The 25,395-nt window shown below is 41.2% G+C and overlaps 1 protein-coding gene across 1 annotated transcript in view; it reads right to left on the bottom strand.

Annotated features, from left to right (window-relative positions):
* Positions 1 to 11,777: 11,777 nt before the first annotated feature.
* The window catches only part of LOC126482134 (zygotic DNA replication licensing factor mcm3), a 106,489-nt gene continuing 92,871 nt past the window's right edge, over positions 11,778 to 25,395 (bottom strand). The window contains exons 14-16 of the mRNA XM_050106114.1: positions 24,170 to 24,280; positions 17,846 to 18,042; positions 11,778 to 12,480 (exon numbers count right to left, since the gene is read on the bottom strand). Of these exons, the coding sequence (XP_049962071.1) occupies positions 12,282 to 12,480; positions 17,846 to 18,042; positions 24,170 to 24,280 (507 nt within the window). The 3' untranslated portion in view covers positions 11,778 to 12,281. The remainder of the gene's footprint in view (positions 12,481 to 17,845; positions 18,043 to 24,169; positions 24,281 to 25,395) is intronic.

Raw genomic sequence — 25,395 nt, 5'->3', positions numbered from 1 at the left:
ACAACAACAAATGCGGAACCAGCTGCAAGCAGTGGAGTCAGCAGAATTGCGATCAAACCCTCACTGTTCTGGCAACATAACCATGTATTATGGTTTGTGCAACTGGAAAGCCAGTTGGTGATAGTACAGATATCGAAATAAATCTCGGGTGAACAGCCTGGTATATGTATGCATATATCCCTTGCTAAGGATGTAACCGCTGTCGCGATTTAGTTGTGGCTCCCTTACTCTGATCTGTATGGCTTCTTTGATGACACAGTCCCAGTATTTGAAAGTCTGTGTCAGGAATTTGGTTTGGTCATAATCCATGCTGTGGAGTTCCAACAGACAATGCTCAGCGATTGCCGACTTACTGGGCTGTTGCAGTCTAGTGTGCCGTTGATGTTCTCGGCATTGGTCCTCATTGGCACGAATAGTCTGCCCTATGTATACAGTACCGCATTGGCAAGGTATTTGATAAACCCCTGATTTACGTAGACCAAGGTTGTCCTTGACACTACCAAGAAGGCTCTTGGTTTTGCTTGCAGGACGGAAGATGGTTTTCACTTGGTGTTTACGTAAAATGCGTCCAATTTTTCCGGATAAGGCCCCACAAAACGAAATAACAGCCAAGGCCGCCTCCTCCTGAGGTTCATCCTCAGTTTCCACCGGTGCTGCACGTGTGGGATGTAGAGCTTTCCGATTTTGCTCTTCCTTGTAACCGTTCCTCCGAAACACTGTCTTCAGATGGTCCAATTCTTGTTGGAGACTTTCGCTGTCGGAGATGGTGTGAGCTCTGTGTACAAGAGTTTTGAGCATGTCATTCTTTTGTGCCAAGTGGTGGCAGCTATCTGCATGTAGGTACAAATTGGTGTGCGTCTTCTTCCTATACTCGCTGTGGCCCAAAGTGCCATCAGCTCATCATCTAATCAAAACATCTAGGAAAGGGAGTATCCCATCAGTTTCGATCTCCATGGTAAACTTAATATTCTTGTGTCTGGAGTTGAGATGTGTGAGGAAGTCTGCCAGTTTATCTCTTCCATGTGGCCAGATAACGAAGGTATCATCCACATATCTAAAGAAACAGGTGGGTTTTAGATGTGCTGATTCAAGAGCTTCCTCCTCGAAATGTTCCATGTACATATTTGCGACAACGGTTGAGGGTGGACTCCCCATAGCTACTTCTGTCTGCTTGTAGTATTCACTGTCAAATAAGAAGTAAGTTGATGTCGGAACATGTCTGAAAAGGTTGGTGGTCTCTTTGTCAAATTTCAGACTGATGAGTTCCATGGATTCTTGTAACGGGACTTTAGTGAACAGAGATACCACATCGAAGCTCACCAGTATGTCCGATTCCTGAAGTGCGAGGTTGTTGATGCGTCCCAGGAAATCCACGGAGTTACGGATATGGTGTGTACATCTCCCAACATAAGGGCTAAGCAGTTGTTTGAGGTGCTTGGCAACAAGTTACGTTGGGGCACCAATATTGCTGACAATGGGACGTAATGGAATTGATTCCTTGTGCACCTTCAGCAGTCCGTAAAGTCTAGGAGGAACAGCAGCATTCGGGCGTAGCTTCTTGGTAATCTCGTCATCGAAGCCGGAATCCTTGAGAAGTGCCAGTCTTCCTCTTGACCCTCTTGGTAGGATTGGTGTCAGTCCTGCGGTATGCGCTGTCATCATGTAGGCCCCGCATCTTCTCAGCATAATCTTGTCGGGATAGGATTACTGTTGCGTTGCCCTTGCCCTTGTCTGCAGGTAATATTACTTTGCCCGGATCTTCTCTTAGCTCCCATATGGCAGCCCTCTCCCTGTAGGAGATGTTTGGATTCATCAGCTTGGTTTTGGTTAGAGCTCTGCAGGTTTCGTGATGAACTACTTCAGGTGGAAGCACTGTGCTAATGATGAGAAAGTGTGGTACCGAATTTTGCTAAGGTCAAGCATCACATCGACTCAGCGGCGGCCAGAAGAATCAAAAAACGTGCCAGCCTAGCCTTGGTACGAGAGAGAGTTCGCTTCACGTGGTGGCGCTTGGACACTACCAACAAAGAACTCCTACAGTTACAGCTACAACTGGCCAACCAGTTCAACCATCTGGACATGGGATTGGGTTGATGGTGTCACATGGGCCACAGCGGACTCAAGCCAGAGGAAGTCAGCCGTACGACAGGCATCCAAGATTTGAACGTAAATCAGAGAAACAACCTTCTGATGGCAGCAGAAAGACCATCATCAATCTCACTAACAAGGAACTGGATGATGATGCTATTTTGGTTCTTAAGAAAGGATTGAATTTCGCTCAGATTACTAAAGATGTACCCATTGCTGACATCAGTAGCACAGTGGAACAAACAGCTGCACGACTTCCACATGAAGCTGCTGAAGAAGTTCGTCACGAAACCTGCACAGCTCTAACCAAAACAAAGCTGATGAACCAAAACATCTCCTACAGGAAGAGGGCCACCATACGGGAGCTAAGAGAAGATCCAGACATAGTAATATTACCTGCAAACAAGGGCAATGCAACAGTTATCCTATACTGACAAGATTATGCTGAGAAGATGCGGGGCCTACTTGGTGACAGCTCATACCGCAAGATTGACACCGATCCTACCAAGAGGGTCGAGAGGAAGACTCTGTTGCTTCTCAAGGATTCTGGCTTCCCTGACGAGGTTACCAAGAAGCTACGCCCGAGGGCTGCTGTTTCTCATAGACTTTTTTGGGGCACCAATATTGCTGACAATGGGACGTAATGGAATCGATTCCTTGTGCACCTTCAGCAGTACGGACTGCTGAAGGTGCACAAGGAATCAATTCCATTACGTCCCATTGTCAGCAATATTGGTGCCCCAACGTAACTTCTTTCCAAGCACCTCAAACAACTGCTTAGCCCTTACATTGGGCGATGTACGCACCATATCCGTAACTCCGTGGATTTCCAGGGACGCATCAACATCCTCGCGCTTCAGGAATCTGACATACTGGTGAGCTTCGATGTGGTATCTCTATTCACTAAAGTCCCGTTACAAGAATCCTTGGAACTCAGTAGTCAGAAATTTGATGAAGAGACCACCAACCTTTTCAGACATGTTCTGACATCAACTTACTTCTTATTTGACAGTGAATACTACAAGCAGACAGAAGTAGCTATGGGGAGTCCACCCACAACCGTTGTCGCAAATATGTACATGGAACATTTCGAGGAGGAAGCTCTTGAATCAGCACATCTAAAACCCACCTGTTTCTTTAGATATGTGGATGATACCTTCGTTATCTGGCCACATGGAAGAGATAAACTGGCTGACTTCCTCACACATCTCAACTCCAGACACAAGAATATTAAGTTTACCATGGAGATCGAAACTGATGGGATACTCCCTTTCCTAGATGTTTTGATTAGATGATGAGCTGATGGCACTTTGGGCCACAGCGTGTATAGGAAGAAGACGCACACCGATTTGTACCTACATGCAGATAGCTGCAACCACCTGGCACAAAAGAATGACATGCTCAAAACTCTTGTACACTTAGCTCACATTCAGAAGGCTCTACATCCCACACGTGCAGCACCGGTGGAAACAGGATGAACCTCAGGAGGCAGCGGCTTTGGCTATTATTTTGTTTTGTGGGGCCTTATCCAGAAAATTGGACACATTTTACGTAAACACCAAGTGAAAACCATCTTTTGTCCTCCAAGCAAAACCAAGAGCCTTCTTGGTAGTGTCAAGGACAACCTTGGTCTATGTAAATCAGGGGTTTATCAGATACCTTGCCAATGCGGTAATGTATACATAGGGCAGACTATTCGTACCACTGAGGACCGATGCCGAGAACATCAACGGCACACTAGACTGCAACAGCCCAGTAAGTCGGCAATCGCTGAGCAATGCCTGTTGGAACTCCACAGCATGGATTATGACCAAACCAAATTCCTGACACAGACTTTCAAATACTGGGACTGTGTCATCAAAGAAGCCATACAGATCAGAGTAAGGGAGCCACAACTAAATCGCGACAGCGGTTACATCCTTAGCAAGGGGTGGGAACCCGCAATCACACGAATTAAGAAGAAAAATTATATTTCCCAGAGAGTACCGAATTTGGGGGTGGAGGGAAGAATAACGAGAGCAGTGCCGGCAGACCCTCTGAATGAGAAGACCTAGGACGCAGCGCCCAGACGGTGGGAGAACGGACGCTGCACCTGGACCACGCACGGGGTGCGGACTGCACCAACTCATAGGAAGTGCCTGAGGGAGGAGTGGGAAGGGGATTGTCCTATATGTACATGGCGCCGGCCCAGCGCACCTGATGATGGCAACGTGGTCAATTGCCGAAATATTGTGTCCTATGCACACTTAAACCAGACTGTTCACCCGAGATTTCATCATAAATAACACCTGGAGAAATTGAAGAATCACATCAGTACAGATATTGTTGGATGAAATGGAATACAGCTATGTGTTGCAGCACTAAATTAAGATCTAGCTGTGAAAGTGAAAGACATCCTGGCTGCACTGCTAAAATTGAATTTTATGCGTCTATTAAAAATGCTTTAGTGACACATCTATCCCAGTCAGAGGCGAAGCAATTGGAAAAAAAATCTGCGAACGGAAGAACTCGGCAAGCACAGCTTCTATGACATCTACAGACACTGGTGAATAATACATGTTTCCAGAATTAGATTTTCACTCTGCAGCAGAGTGTGCGCTGATATGAAACTTCCAAGCAGATTAAAACTGTGTGCCCGACCGAGACTCGAACTCAGGACCTTTGCCTTTCGCGGGCAAGTGCTCTACCATCTGAGCTACTGAAGCACGACTCACGCCCGGTTCTCACAGCTTTACTTCTGCCAGTTTTAATCTGCCAGGCAGTTTCATATCAGCACACACTTCGCTGCAGAGTGTAAATCTCGTTCTGGAAACATACCCCAGGCTGTGCCTAAGCCATGTCTCCGCAGTATCCTTTCTTTGAAGGGTGCTAGTTCTGCAAGGTTCGCAGGAGAGCTTCTGTAAAGTTTGGAAGGTAGGAGACGAGATACTGGCACAAGTAAAGCTGTGAGGACCGGGCGTGAGTCGTGCTTCGGTAGCTCGGATGGTAGAGCACTTGCCCGCGAAAGGCAAAGGTCCCGAGTTTGAGTCTCGGTCAGGCACACAGTTTTAATCTGCCAGGAATTTTAAATACGACATGTACTATGAAACATCTAGCTGTCATGCCTGGCTTCCATTGCACAGAAAATTTTAACATTTAGCACCATTGCTAGCACAGCAAGTGGACAGATTAGAGGAAATGTGCTAGTATGTGAGTGTCAACATTAGTTTTACAAGATAAGATGCTTGCAGTGACTTTTGCAGTCACAGTTAGCTGAACTGACTACACAAATTACTACACTGTAAAGGACACACACTTGTTGGCCCCGTTCTCAGTTGTCTCAAAGCTGCAATTGACCACCTGTATGCTAAATATCTGCTTGTAACATAAGCAGTTCAGCAGCAACGACTAGAAATGTAAGCCACCATGCAAATGGAATCATGACAAGAGTGCATATCTGCAGAAGCTACTACTAGTAATAGCCAACGTCACCTTTTCATCATGGACTGTGACACAAAAATACATTATTTGGTAGACACAGGCGGAAGGGTCAGTGCACCTGGGAACTCGACTTCCACGTCACTACCTATTTGCCACGAACGACCCCGAGATACGACATACGGGTGTGTGACCCTACTAAACCTTTGATTACATCACGGATTCGAATAGTAGTTTATAGTTGCACATGTGCTGCAGCCTATACTGGGAGCTGATATCTTACCTTTTTATGGCCTGATCCCCAACCTACGACATCAGTGACTGATAGATTCTACTATTAATCTCATTAGCTGAGGAAAGGTATGCTGTGTCACTCTGATGACAGTACGCATGATTTCAGGGTACTCCATACATAGAAACGTTACGGTAGTTCCCAAGATCACAAAACAATCAAACACAATGGCACCAGCGAAGCACACCAGAGAACACCATATCCTCACCACACCAGGACCACTAGTCTATGCATGTCCTCGGCGTGTAACGCTGAAAAAAATTAAAAAGTTGTGAAGTAGGAATTCGGTGGCATACTGACAAGGTATCTGTCGAGCGTCCAGTAGCAGTTAAGCAGCCCTGTCACACGTGGTGGCAAAGAAGAATAATGAACAGTGCCCTTGTGGCAATTACTGCCAACTCAATGCAAGTACTCCTGACTGATATTCAGTGCCACACACAGATTTCACTTTCAGTACACATGGTAAGACAGTCTCTAATATTGACTTAGAGCGAGTGCACAATCACATTCCTGTTGGACCAGACGACATACACAAGACAGCTCTAACAACTCCCTTTGGTCTTTTTGAATTTGTGAGAATGTATTTTGGATTGTGCAATGCAGCACAGAAATTTCAACACTTCATCAGTGAAATCACAAGAGATCTGGATTTCTGTTACATCTAAACAGATGACATTTCAGTGATGTCTGTGTCAGAAGTGGAACATCTAGAACATTTAAACAAGATATTTGACTGTTCACAAACGCAAGGTCTGGTTATTAATTTCGCAAAGGTACTTTCGGGACAGAGGTTCGATTGCTGGGAAATATAATTGACACCCAAGGTAGAAGCCATAGTCAAGTATTCCCGTCCTCCCACAATTACCTATCTATGTCATTTTCTCAATTTCTATCATCAATTTATACACAATCACACTGTAGTAATCGCTCCACTGGATGAATTTCTGAAGGATTCACTGAAGCCAAATAATAAAGCACAATGGACAGATGAAACGAATACTGCTTTTCCAGCTCTAAAGACAGCAATAGCAGAGGCTACACAATTAGCTTATCCAGTACCATATGCCCTACTTGCATCCATGGTAGATACAACAACTAGGGCTATTGGTGCTGTACTTCAGGAACAAGTGGAAGATAGTTGGCAGCCACTCGCATTCTTTAGTTGCAAGCTGTCACGGCAACATTGGGCAACTTATGACCAAGAACTGTAAACTGCATGTCCCACAGTTAAGAAGTTCTGGCACTCATTAGAAGTTAGACACTTCACCATGTCCAGAGACCATAAATCACAGACTTATGCTTTCAAAATGAAACCAGAGAAAGTGTCACCAAGACAACTTTGACATTTGGAGTGTATTAGCCAATTTACAACTCTCATACTCCATGTACAAGGGGAGTCAAAAGTAGCAGTAGACACACTCACGTGTTTAAGCTACAACCACTGCACCTGATTACGAGGCCCTAGCTCAACCCAGCTGCACAATGATGAGCTACTGATGTTATTGGATAACCCCGCAGGATACAAGTTATAATGCATGACACTACAGTACAACATTTGTTTACAGACAGTCAAGTGTCTGACACAATTTCATACCTCAGCAATTTTGATCATAACCAAATGTGTCAATGCACAACCTGGCTCATCCTGGGGTCTGGGGCATGGAAAAATTAGTCGGTTTCATCTGGCTAGGAATGGATGTAAACTAAGCCATTTGACAGAAACTGCATGGACTGCCAGAAAAATAAAATCACTTGCTACGTCAAAGCACCATTAGGCACATTTCTCCCCTTCCAGTATCAGACAGCTACAGCTACTGCCTCAAGGTCATGGATCGATTTTCAACATTACCTGAATCTTTCCCTATGAAAGACAGTACAGAACAGGTGGGAACACAGACATTTTTTCGTAAAAGGATAACAGTACGCATTACACCAGATCAATGACACCAATTTGAGGCTTACCTTTTCAAAGTGTTGGCCAGTTTGTCTGGCACTGAACACATTCGTACTCCTGCTTATCTTCCGGCAGCAAACGAATAGTAAAACACCTGCATTGCCCATGGGAGTCAGCCCTTTGGTGCCACACTACACAAAACTTGATGTAGACGCTCATTGTGCTCCTTGGTCTCTGTACATAATTTAAGAATTACCTGAATGTTACAGCAGCTGAATTAGTGTACGAACAAATGTTGCACCTACCAGGGGAGTGTATGTATAATGTGACTGATGATGCAGTTGATGCATCACAGTTTGTCACCAGATTACTATCTCACATCTGAGAAATCCAGCCAGTGACTCCTAAGAGCTAGCACCATATCCATTGAAGACTCTAAACTGCCTTCTACTGTAAACAAGATGCAATGAGGACAGCTGTCCCCACAAATGCCAGAGATAAAGATGCAGTACCTGAAATTACACATGTCCAACAGATGCGACAGCCAACAGGCACTGTAACGAAGACTCATACCATTGACACTAGGGGTGGTTGTTGCGAGACATGTAGAGCATCAGACCACCAGTGCAGTGTGTATAAATACTCAGTTACATGTACAATTCTGTTTGTTGTGTTACTCTTTGATTTTTCAACTCGTTTAGTATGCCTTGCTTCATGTATTATGGAAGAGAATCCTATAAATGCAAGTATTAATGTACTGCATTATGCGGAAATAAATCATTAACTCTCAGAAGCTAACCACAAATTAATCATGTCTGTCAACCTTTGTAAGTTTTTGCTATTGCATTGTCATATAAAAATTCAAATTTTTTCTGCATGGTACTATGCTTCACAGCAAATAAGCAGTACCTGTTGCTCATGCAAATTAAGAATTCTCATCCCCCTCTTCTGTCATTTCCATTCATTTTAGAGGATTGTGACGACAGAGTGCAAGACTTTTCTGCAGACAGCCTCTAGGCCTGTGAATTTCCTTCATATCACAAACAAATAGTGAAGGGTAAACAGTGCTGACAACTGATTTCAGCAGAGTTGTTACAATCAAAAAATGCCTATCTGCAATGCTAAATGAAATATTGCAGTTCCAGGTAATTCGGAGAAGGACCGAGTGGCAGGATGGGCCTTGACCCGCTCACAGCCCGCACACACTGCTGCATGGAGTTCGGCATGTTGTGGCCAAATCCTTTCGTAAAGCATAGCAGTATTCGAACCAAACTTCGGTTTGCTGAAGCTTTACATTTTAGTATACAGTAAGCTTTCTATGTTGGAATTTCAAATTTTCCTATCTGGAATTTTCCAAATGAGGAAATGCCACTATTTCATAACTCCAAAAGCTGAAAGATAAATTCTGAAATTAGAATTAAATAGTTCCTCCATTGGAAATGCTGCACAAAAAGCCTGCACTGAATGACTTTCTTTTAACTGTAATTACCATATACATGTTAAATCATGTACATATATCTGCAACACATTCAGTTTGCTGCACAAGAAAGTGAACTAAGAGTTTTGGTTCATGCACCTGCTCACTAAAAACATTCCAAACTGTCAGTCATCAACACGTTCTTTATTTTTATAATTTTAACTTAAAATAGTGATCCAATATTCCAAAACACAATTTAAAAATGAGGATTTGTTTCACTGCCAGAATGGCTATACAGATATATTTTACGAGACATACATGAGTGCCACCCAAACAAAACATTCATTACATACTGACGATACATAGTAATTGCTTCTGAGGGAGATAACAGGCTGTAATTGTGCCTTATGAGTCTGATTAATCCCTTGGATTTACACTCTTTTCTTACAGGTTTCACCAATACGTCTACCTTCTGAATATTCAAAGTTACTTCCTCCTTTACTGCTTTTCTCTCATTTCAATGAAGAAAGTTGTCACTGCTACTTCAATGAAACGACAACTCTAACTGCAGTGGCTTTTCAACAGCCATGCTCACATTGGTCTTTGATGAAACTTTAAATGAATGAGGATGTATAATTCAAATATTTGTTCACTCTTATACACCGACAGGGTGATGAAATTGAAAACAAGATGGATATCAAATTTAACCTTTCTGAATCACAGGTTCGTTTTTCAGTTAGCTGGTGAGAAAGCAAACAGAAAAGGTGAAGGGAAGAACCAAGCTACTCACGAAATTGACTCAAGATGTGGAGGAAGGTTACAGTAGCACATAGCATATGAAATCCAAGCAAGTGGTTAAGAAACTAATTCTTAGCAACAAGATAATGGTCATGGGCATAAAATAGAAGCAATGAGAAATATAGCTACACAAAGCTATAGCAATAAAAAGACATGTAAGAGCCTGAGGAATATGACTGCTGTGGAGGAACTTAATGAAATCAATGTGCTGTATTGCAATGCTCTCCTGAAAACAGAAGATGCTACGGCTATTTTCTGTGTACATTCACTATAACTGTCAGCTCAGAAGTGAACAATGAATATTTCTTGCAAGTGAGCTGGTGACTAATTAAAAGTCACGATGACCAACTGTTTTCTTCTTTATATGTTAATGGGAAGTCCTTGTCTTACTTGTGTAACCTGGATAATTGAATACTTCTGGCCTGTTTCATCAACAACACACATACACAAATTATGGTACAGTGCTGAAGGAATGATGCTAAAAGAAAATACAGTTTGTGGTTATTTTCCTTAATCAGTACTATCACCAGAAGATGTACTTAGAGGGAAAAGGGCTTCTTTTTTTGAGAGATGTCCTTTCAAAAAAGTACTGTGTGCTGAAGGCTTTTATATAAAACCCTGTCACATTAAAGTGACCACCACTTATGTTAGGCATCAACATGTAGTAACCACTCAAAGATGGAGGTGGCAGCCCTGGCAATGGAGGGTATGTTAAGCGTGTCAGTGGGACACGGAAAACAGTGCAGTCCTTGCTGTAATGCAGAAATGGTGTTTATTATCTGACATTCAAAGGGCATACTCATTGGCCAAGGATGGTAGCATTTCTGAAATGCCCAAGTTTGTAAACTGTTCGCGTATCACTGTAGTTAATGTGTACCATGCATGGCAAAACTGGTGCCAAAGCATCAGTGGCCCATAGACGACAGGGGTGACTGACTGGTGTGTGTGTGTGTGTGTGTGTGTGTGTGTGTGTGTGAATAGACGTGCAACTAACTGACTGCCCAGGTGAACTAAGGGGGCTTCGTCAATAACTCTTCAGAATATGTTGCTGCATATGGGCCTCTGTAGCAAGTGCCTGGTTCATGCAACCATGCTGACTGCTGTTCATCAGTGACAAAGGCTGCAACTGGACGTCTGAATGACAACAGGTGGCCTTTCCAGATGAATCAAATTTTATGCTCCACTGGCATGAAATGTCTGAAAGCAAACACCCTGCAACATATGTTGGAAGGGTCCAAGGAGGAGGGAGCATTATGGTTTGGGAAATGTTTTCATGGCATTCTTGGATGGAGGGCACTATGGATCAACACAGATATGCATCTATCCTTGGAAACCATGTCCACCCCTGCATACAGCTGATCATAGCAGTGGAGTCCACATACCTCCAATTCCATGTCGGTACCTTCCAGAACCTCACTGACACTTCCAGCACATCTCTCAGCATTCTGCACTACAAGAATTGGATATTTAGGTATAATACAGGTGGCCACATTGTGAACAGACAGTGTATATATGGGCAACTCATGACAGAAAGGTCTGCACAGATGAAAGTTCTGTGACATTCAGTTTATGATAATACAAATGATTTGGTTGGTTGGTAGATAACACAACCAAGCAGAGCATAAATGACACAATGCTTGGATTCAGACACCGAAAATGTCAAGGCAACTGAATCCATCTCACACTGCTCTAAAACATAACTTCTGCGAAGGCTACAATTCCCTTGTATCTTCATAGGATACTAAGAAAACAAATTTCATATGCCTACCATTAGCACCATTGTCAGTGGACTACCTACATGATTTCCAGTTTATTTCACTGGTTTCATCCTCTTGACTAACATGAAATGTGTTACAAAATAAGATGATAGGTTTGAAGGCATATTAATTGTTTATTGTTTGAGTGACAGAATATTGAAGGTAAAAGCATAGAGCTCTAACAAATATTTATATTATCAAAGATACGGTAAGTTCATCAAAGTACCAATCAGATACTTGTCATGTACCATTAAGTACTAACACATAAAATGAAACAATGATTACATTAAAAAATTTTTTCTTCCATATTGACAAAGGAGTTAGTTTCCTTCATTATGGTTCCAGAATCTTGTTTCCACCTCGCCTTTCATATTTTTGCTTCACTATCCTCCTTTATTCATTATCTTCCTTTCTACTGCTGTTATCACTCATAAATTAATTTCACAATTTGTTTCAGTTTCTGATAAAAGTCACACTGTGTGATACAAAGCCCAATTAAAATTTTTAGTACGGTAATCTAAGTGCTCCCCACGTGACACACACACACACACACACACACGTGCGTGTGTGTGTGCACAATCTCTCAGTTCAGAACTAAAATTGTTGTTTTTATTTTCTCTAGATAAGAAGTACCAAGTCATCTGCAACCATAATATGGTTTGCTTCTGAGAGTTTATCCATTGCTGCACTAATTTCTTCTTGAGAATATGGTGTGCTCTGCTCACTGTTCGCAAACTCCGTCACTCTGGCCACCGATAATGAATGTGTCCGAGCTTCTCGAAACACCTTTGCCAAGCTCGCTTTGAAACATTTGAACCTGAAATAAAAAATACAGTACATTAAATACCATGGAATTACATAATTAACAGAACTGGTATTTTAAAACTTCGTACTTGACTGGAACAGCTACCATAGGATGAAATCTACTTGTAAAATTAATAAACTGCCAATCCACTGCAAACTGAAGGTTTGCAAATGTTTTTTGGGAGAGGGGAGAAAAATAATGTCAAATACAATATAATATAACATAATAAAAATTCCATGTGGCTTAACGCCATGGTTCAAGCCTTCAGTGCCACTTTGGCGACATGCCTGCCCCTAACTTACTCCACAGTTTAACATTGAATACGAACCACAAATCACCGAGAGGTGAAGGCTAGGTTAAAGGCAAACTAAAATATTCCAGGGCCTGACTGTTATTCGATCCAACAACCTTTCCATTTTCAAGCATTAACTTTACAATAAAGCACAAAAAACATGTCAAATATCAAGGGGAATACAGACACCCTGAACACTAGATAGGGCTCCATAAATGAACACCTGGTATCTGGACAAACTGATTACAGCCAATGGGCTAAATAAAGAAGCAAGAAAAAAAAAAAAAAAAGAAGAGGATAACTTCTCAAATCACACGAAACATCTGCAGCTAAAACAATTTGGTAAAGAAGTGTCTTATGTAAAGTACACTAAAAGCAACACCAGGAACAGAATTTTTCACTTATTGTGCAAAAATAATACTTTTCCATTGCCATGAGAGTGTGCATTTGGGTGACTATGCGATTGTGTGTGTCAAAGTGGATACTACTGCTAGTGCTCGAAAGTTAGTGTGAATGCTGTTTTCTGTCGTGTTACTGTGCTCCACACATCAATGCACTAGAGGTGAGTAGTTTTCTTTCTCTTATTTGATGTACAACTTGCTATTAATGTTCGTTAATACCATCAAAAGGTGAATTCAAATAGCAAGACTGTAAAATTGCAATGAAACAGAATGACTGGCCAATATTTAACTTCAGGAGAATACATTCAAAATACCTTCTATTATAAATATTTGAAGGAGATAAAAGCTTTTGGAACTTTTATAGTCCTCCCTTAGGGAGGAAATGGTTGGGAAGGTTATTCATTTAATTACGCATCATGTTCTATAAACACATTATGAAAGAGCCTTCAGGAAGCACAATTAAGTGTAATTAACTAGCAGAAGCAGCTACCTGCAGGCAACTTCTGTAAAGTACACTAAATGCAACACCGGGTACAATATTTTATTTATAATGCATAAGCAATGCAGCAAAAGAATACTTGGTTACATTTGTTGGGAGTTTGGGGATATGAAATTTAGTACATGGAGTTACCACCTCCTGGCAGCAGCAATGACTAGACCAGGTGGACATAGGGGTATATAATACAATACTACTTCAATTTTAGTGGCTGGTGAGTGATGGTGTGGTTTCAATGGATGAGAAATCTGGAGAATGTACTGATCAGTGCATCAGCTGAACACCTGGAATGTCAACATTTGTCGGGATAGTACAGGTCTTGAATTATTGTGCTGAGAGATAAAGTCATGGATATGGCAAAATTGGGCACAGCCAATGGCCTAAACCTATCAGAAATGTACTGACTGCTGTCTAAATGACTGGCTACGTGAACCAGAGGTCATCGTATTGTGTACAATGTGGCACCCCAACCCACCAAAACAGGTGATGAGCCGGTACGATGATGAATGCAATTTAGCAATGTCTGTTCTCCGAGCCTCCACATACAAATACATCTACAGTGATGCTGTACACATAACAGACTCATCTGAAGCTATGATGTGATACTGTTCCTTTGTCCACTGTTGTTGATCAGACCATTGTCAGTATGCCTCTCTCTGCTGCCATGTCAAGGGAGGCTGTGGTTACGGCTAATTCAGATTTAAGACATACTCAATGTCTCGTTGTGCTGAGGAATAGGGAAGAAATTTTTTAATATCTGCTTTAGGTTGAGTTTTGACTAACAAAACTATGGTGTGAATACAATGATCTCACAGGTACACTCTGAACTGTAGCATCTTCTTGAAAGAAGATTCTGACACTGCAGCTTGTTATCATCAGGTGTCCCCTAACACACTGAAGCATCAGGGAGGAGTGGGGGAGGGGTAGGAGGAGGCAGTGCCCTGACACTCCTGTACTTCAGGGAGCACCTGATGACAATGAGCTATATTGTCACAAGAAGACACTAAAATCCAGCAGTCTACCTTGAGACCATTGTACAGCATCAGTGCTAGCAAAATTAATAAGGGACCACACCCTGCCTATCTAACCCATGTTAATTTAGGCAAGTATTTTACCCATTTCTGAAAAAACTATTTGATGCACGACCTTAATATTTTTACTGTATGTTACACGATGCTAATAGTCAACTGTACTAAAATCTACTTTATCCACTTTATAGTTTATAAGAAATACTTTAAATTTATTAACAAAAAATTTTTGGTTTTTTCTGCAGAAAAAATTTTTTGTGAACTTCCTAATGGGGGAATATTAATGAATGTGGTACCAGAGGGGGCTTTTTATGTAATGCAGCGTCTCTGAAAATTTCATTCACTTATCTATGATAGTTTCTGATATAATGGGGCATATGTACTGAAAATTTTAGTTTGCGGAAGACTGACTTTAAAGAAAAAACTTTTGAAATTTGTTACTTACAGTTAATTTAAAACTGCTCTGCTGCATATGATGGCCCTTCTTTGGCCTATATCAGGTCTTCCAGCTTCTTTTTCACCTTCCTGGATGTTTGTCTTGCTTTCTTGGCCATATTAGATGCAGACCTGTCTGCATCCGCTATCCTGATTTTATTGCAATGTTGCAGCCCAGTGATCATATTTTCACCAGGATTGATTCCCAGCTGTTTCAGTACCCAACACTTTCCAATATTACCACAATTTAATGTAATAACAGCATCATGAACTTCTAGTCATTGTACGCATGCCTACAAATAGTTTTAGGAAGGCGGTTCCAAATTATGCTGTTGAAACATTAATTTGGGTTGTGTGTCTGCCCTTGCAGACATTTCCTTAGGAGGTCAGGATAAGCCAAGTCTCTGAAAATAGGTTTAATTGCTGTAATAACAGCAGCAGGAAGAGAATGCTGGTGAGAATAAGATTCTCCAGTTGCCTGAGCCCTACTGTATTTGCAGCACAAATTTTCTCCTGATGGACCCAATCCATGACATGGCTTATCATCAGCAGAGGATTTATGGAAGAATATGGCCCAAACATCTCTCTTCATTGCCTCCAGATATTCTTTATTTCTCCTCATTGCCATTCCCTGCAAGTTTTCTATTTCAGTTTTAGTTAACCGACCCTGTCTGGTCAACAATTTTCCACCTTCTGATTTTTTTCCTCTCATGCCAACAGTTACTTTTCTCAGCCTAACGTGCAATGTAGGTGATATAAAGATCTAAAATATATGCAGAAAGGTGGGTGACAGAAAAGTGGGCTTGGCACATGAAAACATGTGGTAGGAAAATGCTCAAAAGAAAATTTTTTCAGCAAAATCCTTTTCAGAGTACATAAATAAAAGCTTGATCTATCGAAATATGATGAAAACCAAAAATCGATTTTTTCGACCTGAACCACGGTGTGGTCCACTTAATATCTTACATCCATAAACCAGATACCTTCAACAGAATTCAAGTGAGGGACTTACAAGTTCTGTACTCAAGTCTCTTTTGCAGTAAAACTGCAATTTCCCCACAATCCTATGAATGACTTGCCATTTTCTTATCTAAAACTGAGAATGTGGTCACTCCACATAAAATCCCCACACACTGTTACTCCCAAATATTTGTACGCCACAGCAGTCTCTGGCTTGGACTCATAAATCCTGTAGCTAAAAGACATTTCACTTCATGAATTGAATAACTCTGCATTTCTCAACAGATAGCTAGTGACAAGTCTTCGAACAAGACTGGTACTCAGTTGAGTATTTTCCTTAGGAATAGTCAATGCAGTATTGTATTAGAAATTTTTCTAAAGCTCACTACGAACAGCTCCATCGAACAACTCAATCTGGTTGTCCCGTATCCATGAAACTAAGAATATTGTGTTAAGCGCCCAAGTTCTGTTTCCCAGAACTGAAGTTTTCAAAATCTGTGCTGATCTTTGCAGATTGGGTTGTTTTGTAGCAGATACACTGTAATGTTTGAACTGTGAATATGTCCTAGGATTCTAATACAAATATATGTAAGCGATATAAAAACGCCAGTTTCTTGTATTAGTTCTATTGCTTTTGGTACAACCATGATGTTTTTGAATCACAACATATATTTCTCTGCTCATGGGATCTATGTAACTTACGTTCAGCAGCAGACCTATTCTCCCTTAAATTGCACACAGAACTCTACATGCACACAATGGAGCCCTACAGGCTTACTGAGTTTAGCAATTTGAACAGATGCATCTTAGCAGCAGTACAGATATTAAACTTCCTGGCAGATTAAAACTGTGTGCCGGACCGAGACTCGAACTCGGGACCTCTGCCTTTCGCGGGCAGTTGGTAGAGCACTTGCCCGCGAAAGGCAGAGGTCCCGAGTTTGAGTCTTGGTCCGGCACACAGTTTTAATCTACCAGGAAGTTTCGTATCAGCGCACACTCTGCTGCAGAGTGGAAATCTCATTCTGGAAACATACCCCAGGCTGTGGCTAAGCCATGTCTCTGCAATATCCTTTCTTTCAGGAGTGCTAGTTCTGCAAGGTTCACAGGAGAGCTTCTGTTAAGTTTGGAAGATAGGAGATGAGGTACTGGGAGAAGTAAACCTGTGAGGACAGGGCGTGAGTCGTGCTTGGGTAGCTCAGTTGGTAGAGCACTTGCCCGCGAAAGGCAGAGGTCCCGAGTTCGAGTCTCGGTCCGGCACACAGTTTTAATCTGCCAGAGTGGAAATCTCATTCCAGTACAGATATTGATTGATGGCAACATTGAGTTTCCTTCGTTAAGGAAAATTTTAAGACATATGAACTATCAGTCAATTGTTCTGTAACTGCAGAAAATTTATGTACTTAGTAGGCTTAATTTTTTTCGTATCAAAGCTATGTTTTTCTTGCTTGTACATCAAACTATGAAGTATCCATATTCAGTTCACTATGGGAATATTTATAACTGCACATTGTTACAAAGCTATGCAACTTATCTTAGTTAAGTGTTTGCAACAAATTTGTCAGCTGATAATATTATTTGCTTTAAAATGAATTGAACAAAGACATAACTGCAATACACACACACACACACACACACACACACACACACACACACACACAGACAGAAATCTAAACTGCACAGATTCATCTTCAATCCAAGCAGGTAGACAATATACTTATCATACAGCTCTTATTTACTTTTATTATTGATGTCATAATAAACTTACCTCTCATCAGATATAGTAGTTGCCCCTCTCGAAGGAGACTTGGGTGCAGAAGAAGTTGGTGGTGCTGATTTATCTTCTGCATTTCCTGGCTCTGTCAGATGCACTGCTTCACTTTCATCTTCTTCACCGTCTTCTCCAGAATCTGTCACATCATCATATACGTCATGGCCCTCTTCCCCAGACTTTGGCGTGGGTCTCTGGTTAAACAAAAAAATAAGCGAATTATAACAATGAAAAAATGATGCAATGAAGACTTATTATGTGGCGCAGAATATTGCGGGAGTCTAACATGAAAATAATTGCAACAAAAAGAAAATCTTGTTAAAGTCAGTTTGACCACAGACACTAAATTACAGTTGTTGAATAGAATTTGGCTCAGATGACATCATCTGGTCTGGTTCAGGTTTATTGAAGACATCTTTATATAATGGACCCAAGGCCAGCACACCTTATCCTCATTCCTCTGCAATCTCAACACCTTCTCCTCATCCATTTCACCTGGTCCTCCTCCACCCATCATGCAACCTTACTGCGTGTCAATCTCCTCCTCTCAAATGGCTCCATTCACACCTGTCTACATCAAAGCCACCAGTCACCAACAGTAACTGCACTTTGATAGCTGCCACCCCTTCCACACAAAAAACTCCCTCCTGTACAGCCTAGCCACCTGGGGCAGATGCATCTGCAATGACGACTCCCTCACTCAGTATTCAGAGGGCCTCATAAAGGCCTTCACTGACAGGTAATCCCCCCCGACCAAATACACAAACAGATCTCCTGTGCCATATCCCCACCCCACACATACACCTGGTCCTCACATCCATCCCCAGAACCAACCACAAAGAAGCGCCCCTAATCGCCCAATACCACCCGGGACTGGAACGACTGAACCACGTCCTCCTTCAGGGCTTTGATTATCTATCACCATGCCCTGAAATGAGGGACAACCTACCCAAGATACCCTATCCCCTCCCAAAATGGTGTTCCACTACCCATCCAACTTCCACAACATTCCAGTCCATCCCTATGCCACCCCCATCTCCTGTCACAGGGCTCATACCCTTGTGGAAGACCCAGATGCAAGACCTGCCTTATCCACTCATCCAGCACCTCCTACTACAGTCCCGTCAGAGGCTTATCCTAACACATCAGAGACTGGGCCACCTGTGAAAGCAGCAATTTATATACTAGCTCTGCTGCAACCACTGCATAGCATTTTACATTGGTATGACAACCGACCAGCTGTCAACTAGAATGAATGGCCACTGTCTAACTTGCCGAAAACAAGGCGGGCCACCCAGTGGCACAACATGTGAGATTTCAATGGCTTCTTCACAACTCATGTCATCTAGATCCCCCACCACCAGCTTTTCTGAGCTGTGCAGATCCTTCGCTTCCGTAACCTCCATGGCCTCAACCTAAGGTTACTTGTTTGCCTCTTACTCCCGCCCAATATGTGTCAGCTAGTTGTGTGCTGCCATCGCATGCCCCAGTCTGTGAAATCGAGTGCTCAGCCATCTGCCGCCGCCACCCCCCCCCCCCCCCCCCTACCTGCATGCACCACTAGCTGGCCCATGGTTGGCTCCCCACTCTCTCACGAGCCACTTGCCCCCAACCCCTCCCCTGCCTCTCTCCATCCTTCATCCCACCCCACACTGCACCCTCACCCCACCTCGGGCCAGGAAAGAGTTGCAGTCGAATGAACACAATGTAGGGCGACTGGTGTATGCTTGTTAGAGAGAGAGTATGTGTTTATGTGCATGTTTCTCCTACTGCTTGAGAAAGGAGTTCCATTCTGGAAGCTAGCAAATTTTTTAATCTCACAATACAGTTTTTCAGAATCTTCATCACATGTGGAGCTAGCTGCCATACAAACTTTAATACTGATAGTGGAATATGGTTTCATGTCTATGATAATGTATTCACTATGATGTTCATTAATTGTTTACCTGCAAGGTATATTATTTGGTTTTGTATTGATAACCCTGTACTCCCTATCCATTTCCCCTTTTAAACTCTCTAAGCAACCTCACCAATTAAGGGATCTAACATTCCCTGCTGTGACCCGTAGAATATAAGTTTATTGTCTCATAACATACAGTTTAAAGTCGCTACCTTAATGTATAACAGAATTGTCAGAAAACAAAAATTTGTTTACAAATTTTCTTACAATATCATGCATTGGATAATTAATTTATTAGATAGTAACAAGATTTTAAAAATTAACAGTCCTAAGTACTTGCTCTCTCCTGCTCAAATTTTCAGGTTCTCATTCATGACTTCTACTGAATAGTAACATTTCTGCACTAGTTTATCATATAAAGTTTTGTTTTTCTCAGTGTTTCTAAATTTATGCTAAGCAATTCTCTTCCTTTCACTTTGTCATAAATTTTCATACCCATACACCGTGTAGTTTGAGCACAAAGTTTTAAACTGTGGGTGGGCAGCATAAAATTATTTTGATTTCTGTTGTTTTAATCATGTCAAAAATGACTTGCTACAAATAAATCACTGTTGCTACATATAAAGATAATCAGCTCATAGATGGATAGTGAGAGAGAACTTAATATACTTAACATTTTTTTGTAGTGAGCGACATTTTCTTTGCCCTACATTATGAAGTTTTAATATTCGACACACATGGTTTGAGTTATTCCAAAATAAAATTGCATACTTTATTACTGACTAAGTAGCTGTGATATACTACTTTTATTATGCCTATAGTAGTAGCGTTGTACCATATCCTCACTTCAAATGCTAGGCTATTTGATTTATTTGCCAGGTACTGTCTATGTGAGCCCCATGATAGATATTCATCCAGTTGCATTCCTAGAAATTTCACACAGCTAGCTTCCTGCAAATCCTGGTTTCTGCGACTGACCTGAATATCATCTAATTTTTCTTGTTTTGTTTTAAACTACACTACCCGAGTATTTTCCATGTTTAATTTTAATAAATTTAAAACAAACCAAATATCTAATTTTTCTGAAGCAGATAATACAATTTGGGGAATTTGGTCAGTAGTATTACTTTCAATGATTACAGATATCTCATCTGCAAATAAAACTGAGTGACACTCAATATAAAGTGGTAGATCATTTATGTAAAACAGAGACAGAATGAGACCTAAGATTATTCCTTGTAGAATGATTTCCCATTTTGAAGTGAAGTTCCTCTCTCTCATGATATAACCACACTTTGACCCCTGCTGGTTTGGTAGGGCTTAAACTATTCTAATACAGTGCCCCTAATTCCATACTTTTTCAGTTTACATAGTAGCAACGAGTGGTTCACACTATCAAAGGCCTTTGATAGGTTGCAAAAAATTCCTATGGCATGCAGTGAGCTGTCTAGAGAGGAGCTAATTTTACCTACAAAACGGTTTATAGCAGATACTATGGTTTTCCTTTTTTGTAATCCATACCGATTTTTTGAGATAATTTTAAATTTTTCTATGAAATTTTGTATTTGTATCGGTGACTACCTTTTCAAACATTTTGGGTAGTGATGGAAGAAGAGATACGGGCAATTGTTTCATTTATGCCTTTTTTTAAATAGTGGCTTAACTAAAGCGTACTTACCAGCGTTTGGAAAATAACCTTCTTGAAGGGACTGGTGAACTGTTATAGACAGTAGCTGTGCAATTATTTTACAGACTGTTTTTAACTGTTTTGTTGGTATCCCATCACATTCTGCTGAAGTTTTACTTCTTTGTGATAGTATCACATTTTCTGTATCTTTTACAGTAGTTTTGGTGAACGTACTGAGAAGTTCACCTTCAAATCGCTCACTGTTAAAGAAATCTATCTTATCTGGGTAATTTTCTACACTGATGTTTGATTTGTTTAGATTTATAAAGAATTCATTAAACAATTCAGAAATTTGAAATATCATAGCCTCCAGCTGTGGTACCTGTTTCAGCTTTGATCATTGAGCTTAATGCCTTTGATTTGTTTTCACTATCCAAAATAAAATGGTTCAAATGGCTCTGAGCACTATGGGACTAAACATCTGTGGTCATCAGTCCCCTAGAACCTAGAACTACTTAAACCTAACTAACCTAAGGACATCACACACATCCATGCCCGAGGCAGGACTCGAACCTGCGACCGTAGCAGTCGCGCGGTTCCGGACTGAACGCCTAGAACCGCTAGACCACTGCGGCCAGCTCTATCCAAAATAAATCTATTATTTGCCAGTTTTTTGCTGCCTTTATAACTTAAAAAAATATTTTTGTAATTTTTTACACAGCTACCAAAATCTGGACTACATAGCTATCTTTTTCTTGCTCTAGAGATTTTTATTCCTTCAGTAATCCACTTTACTTTATTTCCTACTTTTTTATGATTTACAGTAATGGGGAAAGTTTGGACGTTTTGCAAGAAAGTAGCAAAATTTTCAGAACATGAAATAACTATGATCTAGAGCCCACTCCACTTCATTTAATCTATGATGGAATAAGTTCACGTTTTCTTTGCAGAACTGGCATTTGGTGTAGGTTATCCCCCCCAAGAAAGGGTGTATTGTTTTTGGTATCTTCATAAACAGGGAACGATTATCAGGAAGTCCTAAATCAACACAAAACTTATTTGTCTCATTATAATTGGTTAACATATTATCTATAGATGTTGCTGACATTTCGTTTACTCGATTAACACCAGTGAAATTAGCACTGAAACCCAATGTTTGAATCCCAGTTTTGTTTTTTCTCCCTAGTAGTCCTCACCCTGAAGATCCAAGCCATCATCGTTTAAATATACAGGAAAGCTGCATGCATTTGCAGAAGCAGTACCAGCACAACAAGGCCATGTTGGCTACTGTTACAAGGCCATATCACAACTACTGAAAAGATTGTTGTCCTCTACAGAAACTACATTTGTCCGGCCTCTCCACTGTGGTTGAACCTATAGTATGGCTACCTGTATAGTGGAGGCACACAGGCAACTACACCTTGGCAAGGTCCATGGGAGGGAGTGGAACGGAGATGGGATGGAGGGCTACAGATGTGAGAAGTATATAAAAACATGAGGCACTGAATGTAATATTATGACAGTTAGGGTTGCTACTCAAATTTATAAAAAAAGTCTCTAAGAATTCTAGGTATGGGGAGCAAGATGGCATCATACAAGTTCATGATAATTAATAATGGTGAGGGCTCGAGCATCTCTCATTAATGAACTACTTTTCATTCTTCTCGTCTGAGAAATACTATAGTCAGGACAGTGAAGTAGATCTTCGCCAGCTCTTAGTGGTGGTGCCAGCTTAGCCATCTACAGAGCTGTGACAACACTAAGGCTTTGTCATAGACACATTACAAAATCATGTTACATGACAGGTTGAAGTAGACCCTCAGAGCTGTTGCACCCAGTCCACTGCAACTGTCAGGGATCAACTTACGCTGACTTAACTATAGCCGTAAGCATTAGTTTGACCACAGTTTTTGAACATTGGTATATAAAAAAAAAAACTGTTCAAATGAGCACTTTGGGACTTAACATCTGAGATCATCAGTCTCCAACATTGGTAATTTATATGGAATAATATTCTTGTAATAAACACACTTTGGACTATTAAGCATTTTATAATTTGTGGTTTATAAAACTCAATAAAATTTATTTTAGGATGATAGGACAAAAAACACTGAATTCCCTGAAATTTTATGAAATTCCTTGAGATATTCCTGGTTTTTCCAGGTAAAATGTGATTCATCCAGGTTTTCCAGAAGAATCACCACCCTGACATCTGAAGTTCTACTCAGTTATGGAGCTCTACTAGTTTCAAATGGTTGCCTGCAGCACATTCGTTCACATCTACAGCAGTCTGAACTCAATACTGTAGAGCATGAGATCAATGCAGGTAACTTTCCAAGTGTTCCCAAACATACTCCAGTACCACTGACACACAGTTGTCTGATCCACCGAAGCAGTACTGTGTAGGCAATCACATGAGACACTAGCTGCACAGTGTCTTATTGGAAAATGCCTTTTGTATTCATGCAACGACAAGCCAAAGAATGGCTTTTGTACAGCAATCTGTGCTATCAGTAACACTCATCTTTTTATTACTTCACGAGACAGCATTTAGTGCCACAGCAAAACCAAGTTGTGAGGCACAACCCAAGGTATCCAGACAAGACGACATCTGTTGTCAGTGCACAACTAGCTGAACCTAATACAATCAATAATCAGTGTCTTGTGCATCAGTCTAGTTCGTCCATTCATAGAAAGAGAAAGAGAGAGAGAGAGAGAGAGAGAGAGAGAGAGAGAGAGAGAGAGAGAGAGGGGGGGGGGGGGGGGGGGGGGAAAGATATGTACATATATTTACCTTACTCTTCTCCTTGCGTGTTTTTTTCTTAGGCCTGTCGTCACTACTTTCATCAGCTGATGCATCCCCATCTTCACTCTGTCGCCGCCTCTTCTTCTCCTTCTCGAGGACCTATCACAGAACAGTATAGTCCAATACTAATGAAGAAAATATGTACATAGTAACACATCAGAGAAATATATATATTACTCGACAAGGTGAGCTGGTTAATTGGCCATTGCGGCAGCATCACATAGTTTATGCCCAAGAAGTGCGGGAGGGAGGTAATAACACACACCCTTCAGCATTCTTACTAGTGGGGCCCTGTTACACGATACATGTCTACAGGCACCACTCTCTGAATTAACTGACTAGTTATAACAAGAAACAAGACGTACAATACAACTCACCCTGGCTGCTAAAGACGTTTCGCTGGCATTATTTGTAAAACTACCTTCTCCAGTGATGTCACTACATTCCACAGCTGTGTCTACTGATTCATTGTCTGCTGTTTCAGTCATGGATGATAATTGATTTTGTTGTCTTTTCAGTTTTGTCCTCCATCAAAGTATCTATTCCTCAGTAGTCATTACACATTTTTTGTTGTGATGCACAGTATTCTAGCGTTATCGTACCACAGCAGTAAAGGCCAATGTCACAGCTGCATAAGCAAACTGAATGGTCAGTGGTTAAGAGTTTCTGGCCAGTAATGGTGAGATCCCAGGTTTCACGCTCAGCTACCACCTGACATTACTATCTGGTGGAAAGGTCTAGAAGGAGATCCAATCAGCCCTACAAGGCTAACCGTAAAGCTGCTTGAATATAATAGCACAGAAACAGACATGCAAACTGTCGAAGTAGCATTTCACTGAACGGCTTTCACCAGCCTGGATGACAATGTTTATTTATTAGCAGCAAAAGCATCATCCATTAGTTTTTTCAGATCAGAGAGTCAGATGCTTTGATGTTTTATAACTATCGAACTTATTCTTTGCAAGATTCCAGATCAGTGCTATAAATTAGGTCTCGGTGGAACGTAAGACAGGAACAATTTTCTTGCAAAAAATTGTCATTCGAATAAAGAGGAGAATGTTGGTGCTCCTTAATTAATGCCATTGGTTTTCCTTTGTTCTACGAATTTTTAATTTTTCCATGACCATTTCTAAATCACATTCCTGCTTTAGTCGTAGAGGAGAAGTGAACACAAAATAAAACTCTGCATTCATAACAATGAAATGCTGCATGAC

Source organism: Schistocerca serialis, chromosome 1, assembly GCF_023864345.2.
Source record: "Schistocerca serialis cubense isolate TAMUIC-IGC-003099 chromosome 1, iqSchSeri2.2, whole genome shotgun sequence".
NCBI lineage: Eukaryota > Metazoa > Arthropoda > Insecta > Orthoptera > Acrididae > Schistocerca > Schistocerca serialis.
Note: the sequence above shows the minus strand (reverse complement) of the source record. Positions and strands in the feature narration are given on the sequence as shown.